Source organism: Camponotus floridanus, unplaced genomic scaffold, assembly GCF_003227725.1.
Source record: "Camponotus floridanus strain SB8 unplaced genomic scaffold, Cflo_v7.5 scaffold201, whole genome shotgun sequence".
Taxonomy (NCBI): Eukaryota; Metazoa; Arthropoda; class Insecta; order Hymenoptera; family Formicidae; genus Camponotus; species Camponotus floridanus.
Window position 1 is genome coordinate 1 of NW_020229328.1, and position 18,491 is coordinate 18,491.

At 30.5% G+C, this 18,491-nt stretch overlaps 1 protein-coding gene and 1 long non-coding RNA gene across 3 annotated transcripts; both read left to right on the forward strand.

The window, feature by feature from the left end:
- The first annotated feature begins 2,413 nt into the window (after nt 1-2,413).
- On the forward strand, nt 2,414-3,465 carry LOC112637803. The gene is made up of 3 exons (XR_003122756.1): nt 2,414-2,602; nt 2,963-3,038; nt 3,326-3,465. It is a non-coding gene; the product is annotated as an uncharacterized LOC112637803 (long non-coding RNA).
- An 8,084-nt stretch (nt 3,466-11,549) lies between these two features.
- On the forward strand, nt 11,550-18,247 carry LOC105251604 (protein transport protein Sec31A). Of its 2 annotated transcripts, XM_011258541.3 has the most exons (15): nt 11,550-11,731; nt 12,046-12,248; nt 12,333-12,652; nt 12,768-12,871; nt 12,961-13,206; nt 13,295-13,570; nt 13,655-14,014; nt 14,096-14,219; nt 14,303-14,608; nt 14,757-15,952; nt 16,083-16,178; nt 17,130-17,198; nt 17,307-17,555; nt 17,705-17,776; nt 17,846-18,247. In XM_011258541.3, exons 2-15 carry the CDS (start codon nt 12,046-12,048, stop codon nt 18,032-18,034), a joined length of 3,810 nt encoding a protein of 1,269 aa, XP_011256843.1. In that variant the 5' UTR covers nt 11,550-11,731; the 3' UTR covers nt 18,035-18,247. The 2 variants fall into 2 exon arrangements, with proteins under 2 accessions (XP_011256843.1, XP_011256844.1); XM_011258542.3 differs by lacking the exon at nt 16,083-16,178 and having other exon boundaries at nt 17,846-18,246.
- The last annotated feature ends 244 nt before the right edge of the window (nt 18,248-18,491 follow it).

Consider the following 18,491-nt stretch of genomic DNA (forward strand, 5'->3'; position numbering starts at 1 on the left):
AACCCTGTCGAGGAGTCGAGTGGATTCCCCTAGGCATGATTTTCGCTCGGTAAAAGGGGTTGCCTCCCCATTTTCTAAATTGCTAGTTGTAAGCATTTAAAAAATGTGGGTATCCTCTTCTTTTGCCGTCTACCAGCCTGGTGTAGCCATATCCTGCATTGCGGGAAACTTCGTGTTCCGGGCGAAGCACCTGAAATCATGCTTAGCGGGTCCAGGTTCGATACGAGATAGGATAATTATGCGCGAAAAAGAGTTGGTGAACTTCATTTTCTTCTATTTCCGTCATCGTTTCGTCTTCTTTCCGGTTTGGGCTTAATTCTTGCACTTGTATCGTTGCATTCCCGACCTATTGATCTGAAGTGGATTCTCATAAGTGAAATGGGATTTTCGCTCGTACCGAAACCGGGAGTGCCGTTAAAAAGTATATATATATTAAATATATACATCGCGCGACAAAACAGAACATTTTTAATCGTATCGAATAGTGCGGGAGTGCCGTTCAGTATCGCGCGTAAAAGTGCGAAAATAGCGATATAAAAATATCGCACGTGAGTGCGGGAGTGCCGCTAAAAGTATCGCGCGATTAAGACTGAGAGAAGGAGGAGGCCTAGGAGAGGCATCGAGCTTCGGCAGAGCAACCGTCTGGTAAATAGTTTATTTATTTGCAATTATATATATATATATATATATATATATATATAAATTAAATATTGAATATATTTATTTATTATAATTTAAATTAAGCAATTAATCGTAATTTGATTTTTTTATTCATATAATTTAAATACGAAGTTTAAAGAAAAAGATTTTTATATAAAATTTATAATCTTGTAAAGGTTTTATAAAATTATTCAAGAATTATTAGTAATATTTTATTTTATTAATCTGCTATTATTAATGCGTCGGATATAAAATTCAATGCATACAATAATTTTTAAAATATTAATTATTTTGAATATTATTACAATTTAGATCTATTTGTATGTTATAGATCGACGCAACAACCCAGATGATCTGAGAGGAGGAGCAGGCCTAGGAGAGGCATCCTGCACCAGCGGAACAACCTGATGGTGAATATTATTATTTATATTAATTGTATATAAATGAATGAATTAATTTATTAATTTGATTTATGTGAATGATTTAAACAAGAAAAAAATTAGGAAAATTTTTGTAATATTTCTTTCTATATAATTCTTTCTAAAGGTTCTACTTGAAAAAATTAATTAATTATAAAATTATTTTATATTTATATATCTATTTATAATTGCGTACATCGGACATAAAATTCAATGAATCCAATAATAAATTTCTTAAAATATTAATTATTTTAAACATTGATGTAATTTGCATTTTATATTTGTATGTTACAGACAACGTAGCTTCAATATCAATTCCGCTGTTGCGCATCAGTGCCGGTAAGTGACAACCTTTTATTTTGAAGCAAAGGATTTATAAATGCATGAAGAAATCCATTGCTTCTAACTCTCCGTTGGCGGGACAATACGCGAGTAAAAATTAAAGTGAAAAAGTAAAGAAAAAATATTTTTAATAAAGATAGATGATATTTTTGTTGCAATTGTATGATGGACATACATGAAATATTCTAAAAATTCTATTATATATCGGTCTCTATAAAAAACAATTTTAATAAAAATATAGGTTTTTAATCGATAAATATTTAATCTATAAAATAGAGATATTTCTAACCAATCTGCCAACCGAGAGTTAAAATGCATGCTTTTTATCTTTTATGCATGATAATTTATAACTTGCAATTTTTGACGACTGAATAACGTGCGTTAAAGAAACGATCATAATATCGCATGATCGTTTTTGAAACAAATTAGTCGTCAGAATGAATGGCCAGAAGTGGAGATAACTGGCCTGAAAAATACATGGTCAATATTGGCCAAAAGATGTGTTGCGCGGTTAAGGCTCTTTAAATTTTATCGCGAATTTCCGATTAGGGCTCCCCAAATTGCACCTTATCGCGAATTTTTGCTGGTGTAAGCCAGCAAGTAAGGCGACTAGGGCTGTTAGGACTGCTAGAACTGTTAGGGATGTTAGGGCTGTTAGGTTTGTTAGGGCTATTAGGGAATATAAAAATTAAAATTTATTTTCAAAGAAAAAAAACATAAATATTAATAAAAAAAGAAAAAAAAAAATATATATATATATATATATATATATATATATATTTCTTTTCGTCATCGGTGCTGTCAACGTGTCGCGGACGGCGGCGTCTCGTTACCGCGTTTTCGCGTTTAGCTTTTTCGCGTCATCGCGTTATCGCGTTTTCGCGTTGGACTTTCTCGCAATCCCACTTTCACAAGTGAAACGGGATTTTCGCTCGTATCGAAACCGGAAGTGCCGTTTAAAGTATATATATATTAAATATATACATCGCGCGACAAAACAGAAAATTTTTAATCGTATCGAATAGTGCGGGAGTGCCGTTCAGTATCGCGCGTAAAAGTGCGAAAATAGCGATATAAAAATATCGCTCGTGAGTGCGGAAGTGCCGTTAAATATCGCGCGTCTAACTGAGAGGAGGAGGAGGCCTAGGAGAGGCATCAGGCTCCGGCAGAGCAACCTTCTGGTAAGCAATTTATTTATTTGTAATTATATATTAAATATTAAATATTAAATATATTTATTATAATTTAAATCAAACAATTAATCGCAACAATTAATTTGATTTGTTTATTTATATGATTTAAATAAGAGAGAAAAAGATTTTTAAATAAAAGCTATAATCTCTTGTAAAGATATAAGCTTTTATAAAATTATTAAAGAATTATTAATAATGTTTTTCTTTAATTTATAGAATTATTTTATGAATCTACTTATTATTATATGGATTGAATATAAGATACACAATACATACAATAATAATTCTTTGAAATATTAATTATTTTGGACGTTATTATAATTTGGATTTTCTATGTGTATGTTATAGATGTAACCAACCCAGATGATCTGAGAGGAGGAGCAGGCCTAGGAAAGGCATCTTGCACCAGCGGAACAACCTGATGGTGTGTATTATTATTTATATTAATTTTATATAAATAAATAAATTAATTAATTTGATTTATATAAATGATTTAAACATGAAAAAATTGGACAAATTTTTATAATAATTCTTTCTATAAAAGTTTCTACTTAAAAAAAATTAATTACTTATAAAATTATTTCATATTTATACATCTATTTATAATTGCGTACATCGGATATAAAATTCAATGAGTCCAATAATAATTTCTTAACATATTAATTATTTTGAACATTGATATAATTTGCATTTTATATTTGTATGTTACAGACAACATAGCTTCAATATCAATTCCGCTGTTGCGCATCAGTGCCGGTAAGTGACAACTTTTTATTTTGAAGCAAAGGATTTGTAAATGCATGAAGAAATCCGTTGCTTCTAACTCTTGATTGGCGGGACAAAACGTGTAAAAATTAAAGTAAAAGAAAAAATATTTGTAAAATAACAATAGATATAGACATACATGAAATATTTATTTCCATTATATATATATGGACACACAGACTTTTACAAAACGATTTTAAAAATAGATTTTTAAAAATAGATTTTTAATTTCTAAATATTTAATCTAAAAAATAAAAATATTTATAAGCAACCCGCCGACCGAGAGTTAAAATGCATGCTAATTATATTTTATGCATGATAATTTATTTTGCGATTTCTGACGACTAAATGACGCACGTTAAAATACGATCATAATATCGTACGATCGTAAACAAATAGTCGTCAAAATGAATATAGCCAGAAGCAGAGATAACTGGCTTGGAAAATACATCAATATTGGCAATATTGACCAAAAGATGTGTTGCGCCGCTAAGGCTTCCTTTTATCGCGAATTTCCGGTTAGGGCTTCCTAAATTTTTCATTATCGCGGATTCCTAATTAGGGTTCCCCAAATTTCACTTGATCGTGAATTTCTGCTGGCATAAGCCAGCAAGTAGGGTGGCTAGGGCTGTTAGGTCTTTGTTAGGTCTGTTAGGGCTGTTAGGACTGTTAGGTTTGTTAAGCCTATTAGGTTTGTTAGGGCTATTAAAGCATATAAAAATTAAATTTATTTTTAAGAAAAAAAACATGAAAATATGTTATTTTTAGGGATCTGTATTAGGCTTGTTAGGGCTATTAGGTCTGTTAGGATTGTTAAGATTGTTAGGGCTATTAGGTCTGTTAGGATTGTTAAGATTGTTAGGGCTATTAGGGTATATAAAAATTAAATATATATATAATTTATTTCATATAAAATTAAATAAATTATATATAAAGAATTGAAATTAATTATAAAAAAAATTATAAATAAAAATAAAACAATTAATGTATGGAAAATGTAAAAAATGTAACTTAAATACATAATGTACATTTAAGTTGCATTTTATTATACGTATAACATGTACTAAATTTAATATTTTATTTTTTGTAAATTGTATTAATATTTTATTTTATCACTACTAAAAATTGTATTTTTTTTTAAATTGTAATTTTAAATTCAAAGATGAATGTTATTAGTATCTAATATTTATTTGATAAAATATTGAGAGACAAAAGTAATGCAATTTAAATAATTTTTTTTCTAACTTATTTGAAATCATATACGTTGATTATCATTGAATAATCATTTTAAATAATAAAAATTTTGCAATTTTCTTATGTTGAGAATATTGATACTAATAGCATTAATTATTAAATTGTAATTAACATTATAATTATATCTATAAATTGTAATTATATTATTTTTTATTTTTCATAATTTTCTTTGCAATTGTATAGAAATTATAATCTAATTGTAATAATGTAAAAGAAATCTATTGTACATTACACGAAATTAGGTGAATACGTACAATAACAAAATTTGTTTAATTAACACATTTGATATATTTTATTTGAATATTTTTATTGCAAAATTATTCAAATATTTGGATAACTTATTTTTTATACTAAAAAATTATTAATAAATTCGAGAAATTTTCGTAATCGCGCAAATACTGTAAAAAAAATTTTTTTACATAATATAAAGGTATTAAATAAAAGTGAATCAAGAAAAACACGATGTTAACCCAATAATTAGATATTAGCTTTTTACGTAAAATTTCGTCGTTCTTTTAATATTATAGAAAACACAAGTATATTCGAAAATAAAATATTACGAAATATTAAACATTATCAATCATGCAGAAATTAAAATCTGTAAAACAAAATAATTTTTTTGATTATCGTTTTTAATGTATTTCGAGAATTTCGCATCGCGTTAAATATTTATAGATTACGATTTATTGATTTACGATTTTATAATAAATTATATTGCAAACAATTGCGTTCTTTTCACGTTTTTGGATGTGATCGCTGTCTCGACGACGAAGCCTTATCGCTGTCCCTCATGTCAGGTGGACGCTAGCAAATGCGCGGTTTGTACTGGTGGAGAATCGAAACGATTTTCATTGCGGAAAGTTATTTCTCGCCGGTTTTTGTGAGATCTATCCGCAACGCTTAGTTCGGTGCCTCATTGAAAATTGAAAGTTTCATTACAGAGTAGGAATTAAACTCAGGTTTTCGTGGCGGTTCCTGGAAACAATGTTTTGGCAGTGATTTAACGACAATCACCGTACATTGTTTGAAATCGAATTACAAAATTCATTATACTTTGAGAGAAGATATATTTTCTCTTTTTGTTAAAAATGTTCTTCCATTAATATCCTCCTATTAATATCACTATTATTTTAATAATGAAAATAATAATTCAAAAATGGATATAATAGATAAAATTCACTTTTTCAAATATAAATTTTAATTTAATAAGTTTTTGCGCAAACTTTTTTATGCAAAATTTTTATTATTTGAAAAATTATGGTTACAAACAAGTATATTTTATTAATTAATTTTGAATTAATTTTATTTTTGGTCTCTTTTAAGAAACCACTTGCAGGAATTACTGGATGCTCCACTATCTTATGTATATTATAATTAGTTTATTTTAGATAAGAGTGTACATATAATAAAATACATGTGCGTAAATTGTGACATATTTGAAAAACTATTTTTTAATATTATTCTTAATAATATATTAGGAATGCATGATATAATATAAAATGTGTGATTAATTAAAAAATTCGAGACAAATCGAATGGGTACTCTGATATCAGTAAGATATCTGCAAATTATTGTTACGTGCTAAGTCTTAACTGTTAAATGCAACAGAAAAATTAATTTCTTGATAATCTTTCATTTGATGTTGCTAAATATTCAAGTTGAATTTTTTTTAAATCTTGCTGTTATCAGATTTGATTTGTCTCGAATTTTGAGCAAATTTGGTACCCTAAAATTATTATTATTCACACATTTAATCAAGCAACAATAAAAGCGCATGTATTTTATTTTACCTTTAAATATATTTGATTGTAACATGTATATAAAAACTATTATATCCAGTCATTTTTTAGTAAAAAGAAAGAAAAGATTTCTTAAAATGGAAGATGTTTTTTTACGCGAATTTTAATATTATATATTGAAAATGATAAGAAGGGTAACAGTCGTAATCCGCTGCCGAAATCGCTGTTATCGGGAGCAGTCAAGAAGATCGGGGTTTCGTTCTTTCTTGTAGAGAAGCTTCTGATGTTTAATGAATCACTTAACTATCCGTTGTGGATCGATTTCGCGAGATCCGAAATAGAAGAAATAAGACAAATTGAAGTCGCTTCCCACTTTTAGGATCGTTCTTCTCTCTGTCAGATATTAACCAGCCTGTCACTCGGCAGAGGGATTTTGATCTGGTCTAATCGTTGGGCCAGCTATTCTTCATTGAGCGTGGCGATAACGCGATTATTTTAAGGCATAAGGATATTAAAGTTTAGCCTGTTTGCAATTGTTCGCGGAACAAGATATATATTTTACTTTTGATCGCGAAATTTATATGAAATTGTATATTTGAAAAGAAATCGACTATTAGATTCTGCATCCGCGTTTGATTCCTTACGTATATTATAATATTGTGCAAATTATATGAAATGCGCCTCTAATGTTGCAATATTTTTATTGTCGCACAAAATGATAATAATTATATTACGCACGTTGTATTCCGATTATTATAGAAATTATGTGTATTGTGGTTAAATATTACTGTTATTATTAATTTATTTATTTATCATATATATTCGCGAAATTTAATTTTTTCTCTGATTTAATTGTTGGGTAACATCAAAGTTTTACTTATCTTTCCGCGTCATCAAACATTTCTTTTAGAAAATCTTATAAAATGAATTAAAATTTCGCATTAAAATTACTTTTTCTTAATTGAGAGGAACACAAGCGATAAATTTATTAATGATTTTTTTAGTCCCGATAGATTATCAGCTACGCTAATCTAAAAATTTTCTAAAAATTTCTAAACAATTTTACGTTGTACGTATTGCGGATATTTTCGTGTAAAGTAATCTATGTATATATTCTACATAACAATTTTTTATGTATTATATATAATATATATTTTATTATTATGTATTACACTATATATTTTCAACGAAAAATTTTATGTATTATCTTATTATATTGACAATTTTATGTATTATATATATATATGTGTGTGTGTGTATTATGTATATATATTTTATTATTGTTATTGTTATACATTATATATTTTCAATTTGATTGTATTATTATATATTAAATTAATTTTCTAATTTATATTTTATAACTCTATTGTATTTTGAGTTAAAATAAAATATTATACAATATATTAAGTTATACTATTATGAAAATGATAACAAAATTATGTGTAAAAGATATTTGTAACAATAGAAAATAAATCTTGAATAAATGTCGAAAAATGGAAAATATATCTTCATTTTTCGAAAAATTATTTTATTCTTCGAATTTTCCTTTTTTTCTTTCTATATATATAGTATTATTGTAAGTCCAAGAATGTGTGTGTGCTCTCAACATCATTATCCGTATTATTGAAAATATTTGCATAAATTCGAATACATATTTATTTGATGTTGTTACCAATTTATAAATTGTACTATAATTATAATATATATTTTGTAATATATTTTTATATGACTGCAAGCTATGTAATTATGCATTATAATATTTTATAATTATATAATATATATATAATATATGTATATTTTATACATCCTTTGTATTATATTTTCTATTTGGAAAATTTGAAAAACCTACATTATATTAAAAGAAAATAAAATAAAAAAATTCTACCTCTTCGATGGTATCTCCACCTTAACGAAGGCATTTGCCGGGTGAAGAGGTTTGAGTACTCTAATGATCCGGAGAGCTATGCCGGCGGTAACGTAGGCCGGTATTCATACAATTTGTTTTTATATTTAATCATCTTAAATATAATCTTAGATCGCATCTTAAAATTCTGTTCAATCTCAATGAAATAACAAACATTTTCTAAATTTTACTTAAAACGATTTTAAATATAAGACTGTGTAAACACCGGCCTTAATTACTGGTAGGGTCACCCATGCCGGATAGGTCAAAGAGAAAGAGTCAGACTAAGAGAGATACCGTAATTATAATTATTATATTAATAATTATTAATTAATTATATATATTAATTTATATTATACATTATTAATATATATTATATATTAATATATATTATACTTATTAATTATTAATATAATAATTATATTATAATATAATATATTATAATACTTAGTTAATAATTATTATATATTTTGAATAAGATGGAAGAGAGTAAAAGAATGATAAAACGATAAGAAGAAAGAAGCACGAGTCCCTATAGTCTTGGGAATGCGACAGATCACAACATTGCAAAGATTTGAAGAAGAAGATGCATCGGATAAACATGTGTAGTAATTAGGAATAGCTTGCAATTAAGTCGACTAATAATAGTAATACTTTTTAATTATGTTACACTTTATAATTTAGCACATTGTATTATATATACATATAAAGCATCAAGCATTAAATATTTTGCTGTTAATGAAAATTGTAATAGAACAATATAAAAAATTTGCTACATAAAGTGTAACATTCGAAAGCACTTTTTTCACTGACGAGATACTATTAAAGATCAATGATTTTACAAGATTTATCGTGACACGAAACATTTATATATATACATATACATATATATTTATGTATATACATATATATATATATATATATATATATATATATATTTATATTTAAAATAATCTAGATCGCGTCTTGAGATTCCGTTCAGTTAGTAAAATAGTTGTATTTTCCAACTTACTTAAGAGGATCTTAAATATAAGAGTGAATTATGAATGCGATGTATTTTTGTGCGGACATTTATCGAAAGGAATGCACGTGCTTCTCCAAATTGAGATGAGATAAGATTGCAAAATATCGAAGCTTTATGCAATGTGTGTAATCTAAATCTGTTAACGTACAAGTATTAGAGTAACGGAATAAGTATATGTAATTTGATTAAAAATACGTTTCTTACATGAATTTTTAATTACATATTTTATTATACTACAAATAAAAAAATCATGCTTGCGATTCTAACAATTTACCGACATGCACAAAATGATGACTTTACCGGCAGTCGAAATATTTGACTACGTAATTCTGGTGTTTAACGCGAATGCAGATGGCGATACTAAACAGCAAAGAAAGATGGCCGCATGAGTGAAACGCGAGGCGCGAAATATTGCATTTCGTATATCGTTCTTTGCGAAAAAAATGTGTGATAGTGTTGTACGTATTCGCGATTAACAGTTCAGTATCGATGAATACTAATCAACGCAAGTATAATTTGTCGTGCATTGGATATGTCTTCAAACTCTGTATATGAATTGTTTTCGAATCGTTCTGATCGCACGTTCCGATAACACAGTGATCCAAAAAAAATCGTCAAATATATTTCGTACGATTAGAATGGTGCACAGTATCGAGTGACTTTTATTTATTTGAAGCGCGACGTATTTTTGTGCGGACATTTATCGAAAGGAATGCACGTGCTTCTCCAAATTGAGATGAGATGAAGATTGCAAAATATCGAAGCTTTATGCAATGTGTGTAACCTAAATCTGTTAACGTACAAGTATTCGAGTAACGGAATAAAAGATAAAGATTTTGAGATCGTACAAGTTCGTATGATATATATGTATATATTAATATCAATCTTTATTATATATTTATATATTTATTTATTTATGAGTCTTCTTTTTCTTTTTCTGAACATCATTTATTTATTTATTTATTTATTTATTTAGTTCGCTCTTAGTCCTTTAAAATGCAAAAGTAAATATTATAAGATTTGACTTTGGAAAAGCGCGATAAAACAATCGAATCATTCGTAATTCATATCATTAGCATAATATACTATGGATTTTCTACGTTATATATTGAATCGAAATTGCGCGAAAGAGGAAAAAAAGAACAAGCCTATGAATAGACATTTCCATCCTTTACTAAAAGAAAAAGAAATTAAAAATATCTCTCCATTTTTTTTCTATTTCTTCGGGCAAGTCTACATATAAAACCAATATGATTAACTGATTCCATCTTTATATATTTATCATTATGTGCTATTAATTAAAGCCGTAGACAATATTCAGTAATCAAAGTTGCGCGCAGGAAAGGCCATGCGCAGAAAAAGGCGAATGCGCAGTGGTTCGGCCGCCATGTTGGCGCGTGTCTGCACGTCATACGCGTCATTGCTACGTCATACGCGTCATACGGGAATCGGAGTCATACGCAGTTACACGGATCGTCGTACGTCCGCATTTTTCGCATCTTTTAACCGTTTTTAAACGAATATCGCGAGTGAACGAGCGTCGAGAGTGTCCAAGGATGATCGTGCGACTTTCATAATATGTCGGTGAAAGTGCGCGACAGCTATTTTTCACAGTTCAGTGATAGCGCGATCGCGAAGATGGAGCGAAGTCGCGTCGCGTTATTTGCGCCCTTGATGATGATTATCGGATGCGAGCGAATATCGGGAGTGCCGAATAAAGTGTCGCGCGTTCGCGTTGATGATATCGTGTGCATCAAGATTGGAATGGGACGTCCCGAGGCGAGCGAGTGGAGCGGCCTGTGGAACAGCCGGTGAACGGTGAGTAGATGTGATTTATCATATTTGCGTGACAATTCGTGCTCATTCGACGCTTATACAGCATCGCGATGTCCCGAATTACGTTCGAACAAATCGGCGCCGCATCATAATTCGATGCGATGCCGTGCAATTCAAATAAAGTCGATCGCGTGAAGATGGTTAGGCTAGAAGCGATTTCAAATTTATTTTATATACGCGCAGTGCTGCACAGCCTATCTCGTAGGGCTGCCAACTGTTAAGGTGCAATTTCATTGACGCTAAAAAGTAGCGTCAATGAAAAGGCCGCTTTACACACTGAAAAAGTTGAAACTGTTTGAACTTTATTTTATTGACGCCATATCTAGAGAAAGTCTAGTGATTTTAATTTGCCGCTGGTTTCTAGCGTCAATGAAATTGCACCTTAAAGAACAACATTTTATGTGCTTCCTTAAGATTCCAAAAGAGGGCGACGGTGTCATCAATTCGCTTCGAATGCGCTGTTCGCCACGTTGGAAGACTCGACTTGACACTAGGTCATTACCTGACAACTACAGACTTGGAAGAGAAATATATACATGTTTTAACTCTGTTTTATATAAAATCTCAATTTACAACTGCCCGAAAATACTATCAAGGTGAGACACTGAGATTTTCACGTTACCATGTGGTTTCATTATGGTTCGAGAAATGATATAAATTTTATCCCGATTTATTTAATGCGGCTGACATTTGACATCTACGGAATTTATGCGATTAATTTCTATTACTTGAGCTTCCGCATACTTTTATTTGCATTAGCTGTCAAGAAACATTCTCTTTCAATATCAAGACTAATAAGATTATTTTTCAAGAAACTATTTTTCAAGAAACTATTTTTCAAGAAATATTCAAGAAATTATTTTTTCAAGAAAAGGGATAGATTACAGGATTTTTCTCATATTATATACAGATGAAGGTCAAGGAACTACTGAAGACTGTGAATGTAGCATGGTCTCCGCCAGCTCAACATCCCATTATGCTAGCTGCTGGGACTGCGGCACAGCAACTGGATGCGAGTTTCAGTACGTCCGCTAGTTTAGACCTATACTCGCTGAATTTACAACAACCAGGATATGAAATGGAACTCCGGGTCAGTGTCCCTAGTGATCATAGGTCAGTATGATCAGCTGATGAAAAATTAAATCTGTTTGTTTGCCATTATTGTATATCATTTTTATGGGTTTATCATTTGTATAGGTTTCACAAAATTATTTGGGGATCATATGGTAATAATCCAACAGGTATAATTGTTGGAGGTTGCGAGGATGGCACTATAAAAATCTATTCCGCTGCCAAGTTATTAAGCAGAGAAAGTAATTGCTTGATAAGTAGCCCTCATCGACATACCGGTCCTGTTAGGGCAATGGATTTTAATCCTTTTCGAGAAGAAAACCAATTAGCTACAGGTGCAACAGAAAATGAGATCTATATTTGGGATATTAATACAAGTACACCGACAACTCTTTCTAAAAGTCAACAATCAGAGGATGTTCAACATATTGCTTGGAACAAGCAAGGTGCTTTTGTTAGATTATAGTCAAAGAAATTGCATGCTGATGTCCAAAATAGTTTATTTCTATGCTAATCTAATTTTGGAAATTAATATGTTGTACTTTCTTTTTTATTGTACAGTACACTTGAAAGACATTCTCGCCTCTACATTTTCACAATATTGCATTATATGGAATGTGAAAGAAAAAAAACCGATATTTAAATTGACAGATGCAAACTCGAGGGTATACAATATTTTTTTTTCATCTTCTTTAATAATGATGGGAATATATTTAAAGAATATCTTCAAGCAACTATTACGTTTTGGCTATAGGTACGTTGGAAAGCTGCCCAGTGGCATCCAGACATTGGAACACAATTGTGTTTAGCATCAGAGGACGACCAAATGCCTGTTATTGAATTATGGGATGTGAGAGTTCCAACATCGCCTTTAAAAACATTGCAAGGACATCAGCGTGGTATCCTTTCAATTGCATGGAATCCGCATGATTCTGACCTACTTTTGAGCTGTGCTAAGGATAATAAAATTTTGTGCTGGAATCCCAATTCAAACGCACCGGTATTGTATAATGGATTATTTTTAATTATTAATTAAAGAAAAATTGATCAAACTCAAGTATTAATATATGTTCTTTATGTAACTATAGAATGGTGAGATAATATGCGAGTTAGCTCAAACAGCACAATGGAACTTTGATGTGTCTTGGTGTCCAAGGTATCCAGGATTAATTGTTGGCAGCAGCTTCGATGGTCATGCTGTTGTCTACTCTTTACTGGGCAAACAACAGCAAGAAACATCCAAGATGATGGATTCATTCCCAGGAATGGATCCCTTTGCCCAATCTACAATACAAACAGGATCGACAGCAGTATTAACGAAAGCTCCCAAATGGTTGAAGAGACCATTTGGAGCATCGTTTGGAGTGAGTTTTTAAATTTGGAATCAAACACTATTTATTTATAATAAAAAATAAGAATTATCTAATAAAAATTAATATGAATTTTAGTTTGGTGGTAAATTGGTAATTTTTAAAAATCAATCTGCCGATCCAAATTTAATAAACAGAAAAGTTATTATATCACAAGTAATCACACAACCAAATCTTATTCAACGTTCAAACAAATTAAAAGCAACATTGGAGACTGAACAATATAGTGAATTCTGTAAGGAAAAGATGGAGAAATCTCCAGATGAACATACTAAGAAAATTTGGTGCTGTGTACGTGCTTACTTTGATAATAATGTGACAAAGAGCATATTGGAATTATTGGGCTACAATATTGATACAATGAATAATAAATTGAATCAGTTTGTATCTCAGGATGACATCAGCAATATTATAGAAGGTGTTTCTAATTTTAACAATGTAAGATTTGACTTATGCTTGCATTATGTACATTTTCTCCCATTCTTTTAATATAAATTATACATCTTTCTCATTTGATAGGTACTTAATGGAAATGTTATGGTTGGCAATACCACATTTGGTGGCATTGTGCAAGAACAAGACAAGAAGCTGGTGTCGTCAAATAAATCTGCAGATAATACTTACACTATAAATACTTCTGATGGTAATCAGCACATAATGATATCTGTTATAGTTTGATAAAAAAAGAAGAAATTTTTTAATGATTGATTTGACGTTGTTTTCAAGATGAGGATGGTCTTATCACCCAAGCTATTCTCTTGGGAAACATTGAGGCTGCGGTATCGTTATGCTTTACTAGCAAAAGATACGCCGATGCCATAATTCTTTCGATGGCCGCTGGTCCTGAGCTGTTGGCGCGTACTCAGTACAGGTACTTTTCGGAACATTCCAATGCATTAAATTCTCTCATCAATTCATTAGTTAGCGAGAATTGGGCGGAGGTTGTCAAAAATAGTGACATAAAATGCTGGAAGGAGGCACTCGTCGGTATATTTACAAATTCCAGTACGCAGGAACGATCTGCTCTATGTGGTAAGTATGCAAATTATAAATGTTGTAGAAATAATTTTATTATAATTTCACAATATTTATATCTTTTATAATAATTTTATATTATTTATATCTTTTATAATAATTTTACATTATGTATATCTTATAACACGATATGTGTATATAATAGATATGCTTGGCGATCGTTTGGCATCGTGTGAAAACCCCGCTCTTAAAAAGCAAGCTCAAATCTGTTACATTTGCTCCGGCAACTTGAATAAATTGGTTGAAGTGTCCAACGCCGATATTCAAGAGGTGGTAGAGTTAGTCGTAATAATGCAGAAAGCTTTGGAGCTTCAGGGCATCAGGGAAATTCATATGCAAGACAGAATCGCCTCTGTGCTGTCACAGTATGCCGAGATGTTGGCAGCGGAAGGTGATTTAGAAGCTGCCCTGAATTATCTCGGAAATGGTCAAGAACAGAGAGTTGCAATGTTGAGAGATCGTTTGTGCAAGGCTCTGAGTTACGTACAGGAACAGACAAGCGTCCCAAAACCTGCGGGTCTTCAAAACTATCATCAGTATGAGCAGACTGTACCGGGAAGATCGTCGCAAAACACATACAATCCACTGCAACAATTACAACCATTACAGCAGACAGCGCAAAATTTGCAAAACACGTACAATTCGTCACAACAACCGCTGTTACAGCAGACAGCAACACCTGTGCAATACTGGAACACGACTCCACTGAAACAGACTTATGGAGTTTCTACGAATCAAACACTTCAGAATCCTCAGGTGTATGGAATGCCACCACCTCCTCAATCTCAACCGCAATCTACGATTTATGATCAATATTCCGCACCGCAATCGTATAATCAAATTCCAGCTGCTCAGCCGCTTCCTCCTCCACCTCCGTCAGGTTCCAGTTTGAGTGGTGGTTCGAGGCCGTCCAGTGTCGGACCGCAATCGAGATCAAAATATCTAATTGACCCATCCGTCAAATCCACTCCTGTGTACAGTCAGAGTGGTTATCCATCATCCAATCAATTGTACAATTCTCAACAAATCGCCCCCGTTCCTGGCTACTCTTTACAAAATGCATATCAACCTCAAGTTCCCATGTTGAGTAATACCTATACCAGCCAGCCAGCAAGTTTTATGAATAATCCTAAAGAACTCGAACCATACAAGCCGCTTCAACCGAACATAATTCAGCCCCCATTGCAACAAAACACGCCTCAAACTCAAATGTATGAGCATTCTATGGGTGCTCAGGCTCCTTCGCAAATGCAGACACATGGGAACGGGAACGTACATCAATTGTCGTCACAAGCATCCGGCTGGAATGATCCACCGATCGCAAAAAGTTTTAAAGCGCAGGTAAATCAGTTTATTTCTCCAAGTACAATCAGTTTAATTCTCGGTCGATAGCTCCTGCACGTTATTTTCCTTCATTCGTACAAGTTATTTACATTACTGATATAAGTATATATGTATTAAAATTATGTAGCCAGTACTGGCACTATGCAACGCAAACGAAATGTCCGCGGAACATGCGGGTACCAAAAAATGGAAGGCAAAGCATTCGAAAGGTGTAGGCGTTAAGGTAGCTGTTTTCACACTTTGAGAATGTTACATTCTATAACATCTCACAATATGTAGCATACATATTTTACTATTATTGAGGTTCAGAGTGTCTACTCCTTGGAAAAATATAGCAAATCTAAAATTCTCAGGGATTTTCTTTGTACCTGGAAGAATTGGAGAATTGTCAGGAATTTTATTAAGATCTAAAAATTTCAAAATTTTGTTTTTATATTGTAAACAGTCGGCAATAAGTAAGCTATGAATTATTTCTTTAAGATATATTATTCATCTCTCTGTTTATATATTTATGACTTGACAAAATATGCAATGCATATATTTTAATTGTAATTTTTAATGATAAAAGAAAATATGCAAGCGATGAATCTTGCGAAAGGTTGTTTTTCTTTTTTTTTCTTTACATTTGGAATTTTGGTAGTTCTTTACTTTTCTTTTCACATGAATGAAAAACAGTAAAACACACAATAAATTTTTTTTTAATTGCATAAAAAAATCTTTAAATATTCTTTTATTAAAATTTGAGCAGTGTATGCAGTAGACATTCTGTGATTGTTATCCATGTATTCCTATAGTTTATTAATATAATTAATCCAACTGAATTATAATGTGACATTTTTATACATGTGTGATATAAAACTAATAAGTGTATTGCAAAGAATTCAAATTACTTTGCAAATTTTGAAACTAGTATTACACAGATTTTTGTTGATTATTCATATTTCATCTGAATTTTATCATAAATTATACAAGAATCAATAATCTTTTTCATGCTTTGTTTTATTGTTATCACTTCAAATATCAAAGTGAATTTTGTTGAAAGCTTTTCGTTTATTTTCACTATGCTATAGATATTATGCGTCATCAATCATCACTGCAAAGTGATTGAGAGAATCTGAAAAGTTTAAAGCAAGAATAAATCATCATGAATAAATGACATCTATATTTTTTTCAGTCAAAAACCGAGTACCAACCGCAAAATCCAATTTTGCATCCATTGCGAAGCAATCAACCAGAATCGAATGTAAGTCTTACATATATATAAAAAGATTTTTATATATTCATATTTTTTTAATAATCATGTATTTTTTAAATATAATTTGCATGATTATATTTTTTGAATCAACTTTAGCCATCATCACAAGATAATTTCTATCAAGAGTCTCATTCATCTTTCAATGTGCAATATGGTCAAGGCACATTGAATACTGCGCCAGTTAACAAACCAATTGAACCATTATTACAATCTGCGATGCCTGCTGTTCCCGCAAAAGTGGCCGAACCAGAAAAACCTAAAGCACCTATTCCCGAGCAACATGTGCATCTAAAAACGATATTAGATGAATTAAAAAATCAGTGTTATGAAAATGCCAAGAATCCAGTAAGAGCAATTGACATTATTATTATACATATATACAAATTATATTTGTAATAATAAGATAACCGTAACAATTTTCATTTCTTTAAATACTAACTTTACATTTTTTTACCGTCTCAAATCAGATGTTTGAATTCATGTTATTATTCTAGCAAATCAAAAGAAAGATAGAAGATGTATCAAGGAAACTGGAAGTGTTATATGATTGTCTTAGAGAGAATAAAGTAGGTCAATTATATATTATTGTATGCATTATCAAAATTTATATTTATAATTATATTGTTTTTTTGCAGTTATCCCAGAATACTTTACAAGGGTTACATCAGATATCACAAATGATACAAAATGGCAATTATACAGGAGGATTAGATTTACATACGCAATTAGTATCAGGACCAGATTTTAGTCAAATAGCTTCCTTTATGCCTGGGATTAAAGTATTACTTCTAAGTGCCCTTCAATTAAGCGTTTACATTAGATAGAATCATACGTTTAATTGCCCACATTACATATTGTATACTCATGAATTTTTATAATTCTAAATATCCTTAACGACAATTATTTGCATTAACTTTATATAACAATCGGTATATCAATAATGTAGCATATAGCGATATTCAGGCTTGAATTATCATCGTTTATTTACGTTTCTATATACTCTGCTTTAAAAATTGTATATTTTATTAGAATTCAGAGTAGCTTTATATAATTTCGTTAATTATCAATGATCTTTTATTGTTATATACATGTATACACAAAAAAATAACGAAATATATTTACAAACGATATCTATATATAAAAATTTCAAGGCAAAATATGAAAAATTTGTTTTAATAATGATATATGTATATAATTATAATATTAAAATTTGTTATGAGAAATAAAAATTTCAAAAAAATTTTTTTTTCCATAAATCTCAAAATTTTTACTTCCAGTTTT

What these genes read in the sequence shown, in the direction of transcription:
- LOC105251604 (XM_011258541.3), top strand. Translation starts at nt 12,046, where the DNA reads ATGAAGGTCAAGGAACTACTGAAGACTGTGAATGTAGCATGGTCTCCG. An exon ending in AGTGTCCCTAGTGATCATAG is followed by an intron (nt 12,249 to 12,332) that starts GTCAGTATGATC and finishes TCATTTGTATAG; the next exon opens with GTTTCACAAAATTATTTGGG. An exon ending in GCAATCAACCAGAATCGAAT is followed by an intron (nt 17,199 to 17,306) that starts GTAAGTCTTACA and finishes AATCAACTTTAG; the next exon opens with CCATCATCACAAGATAATTT.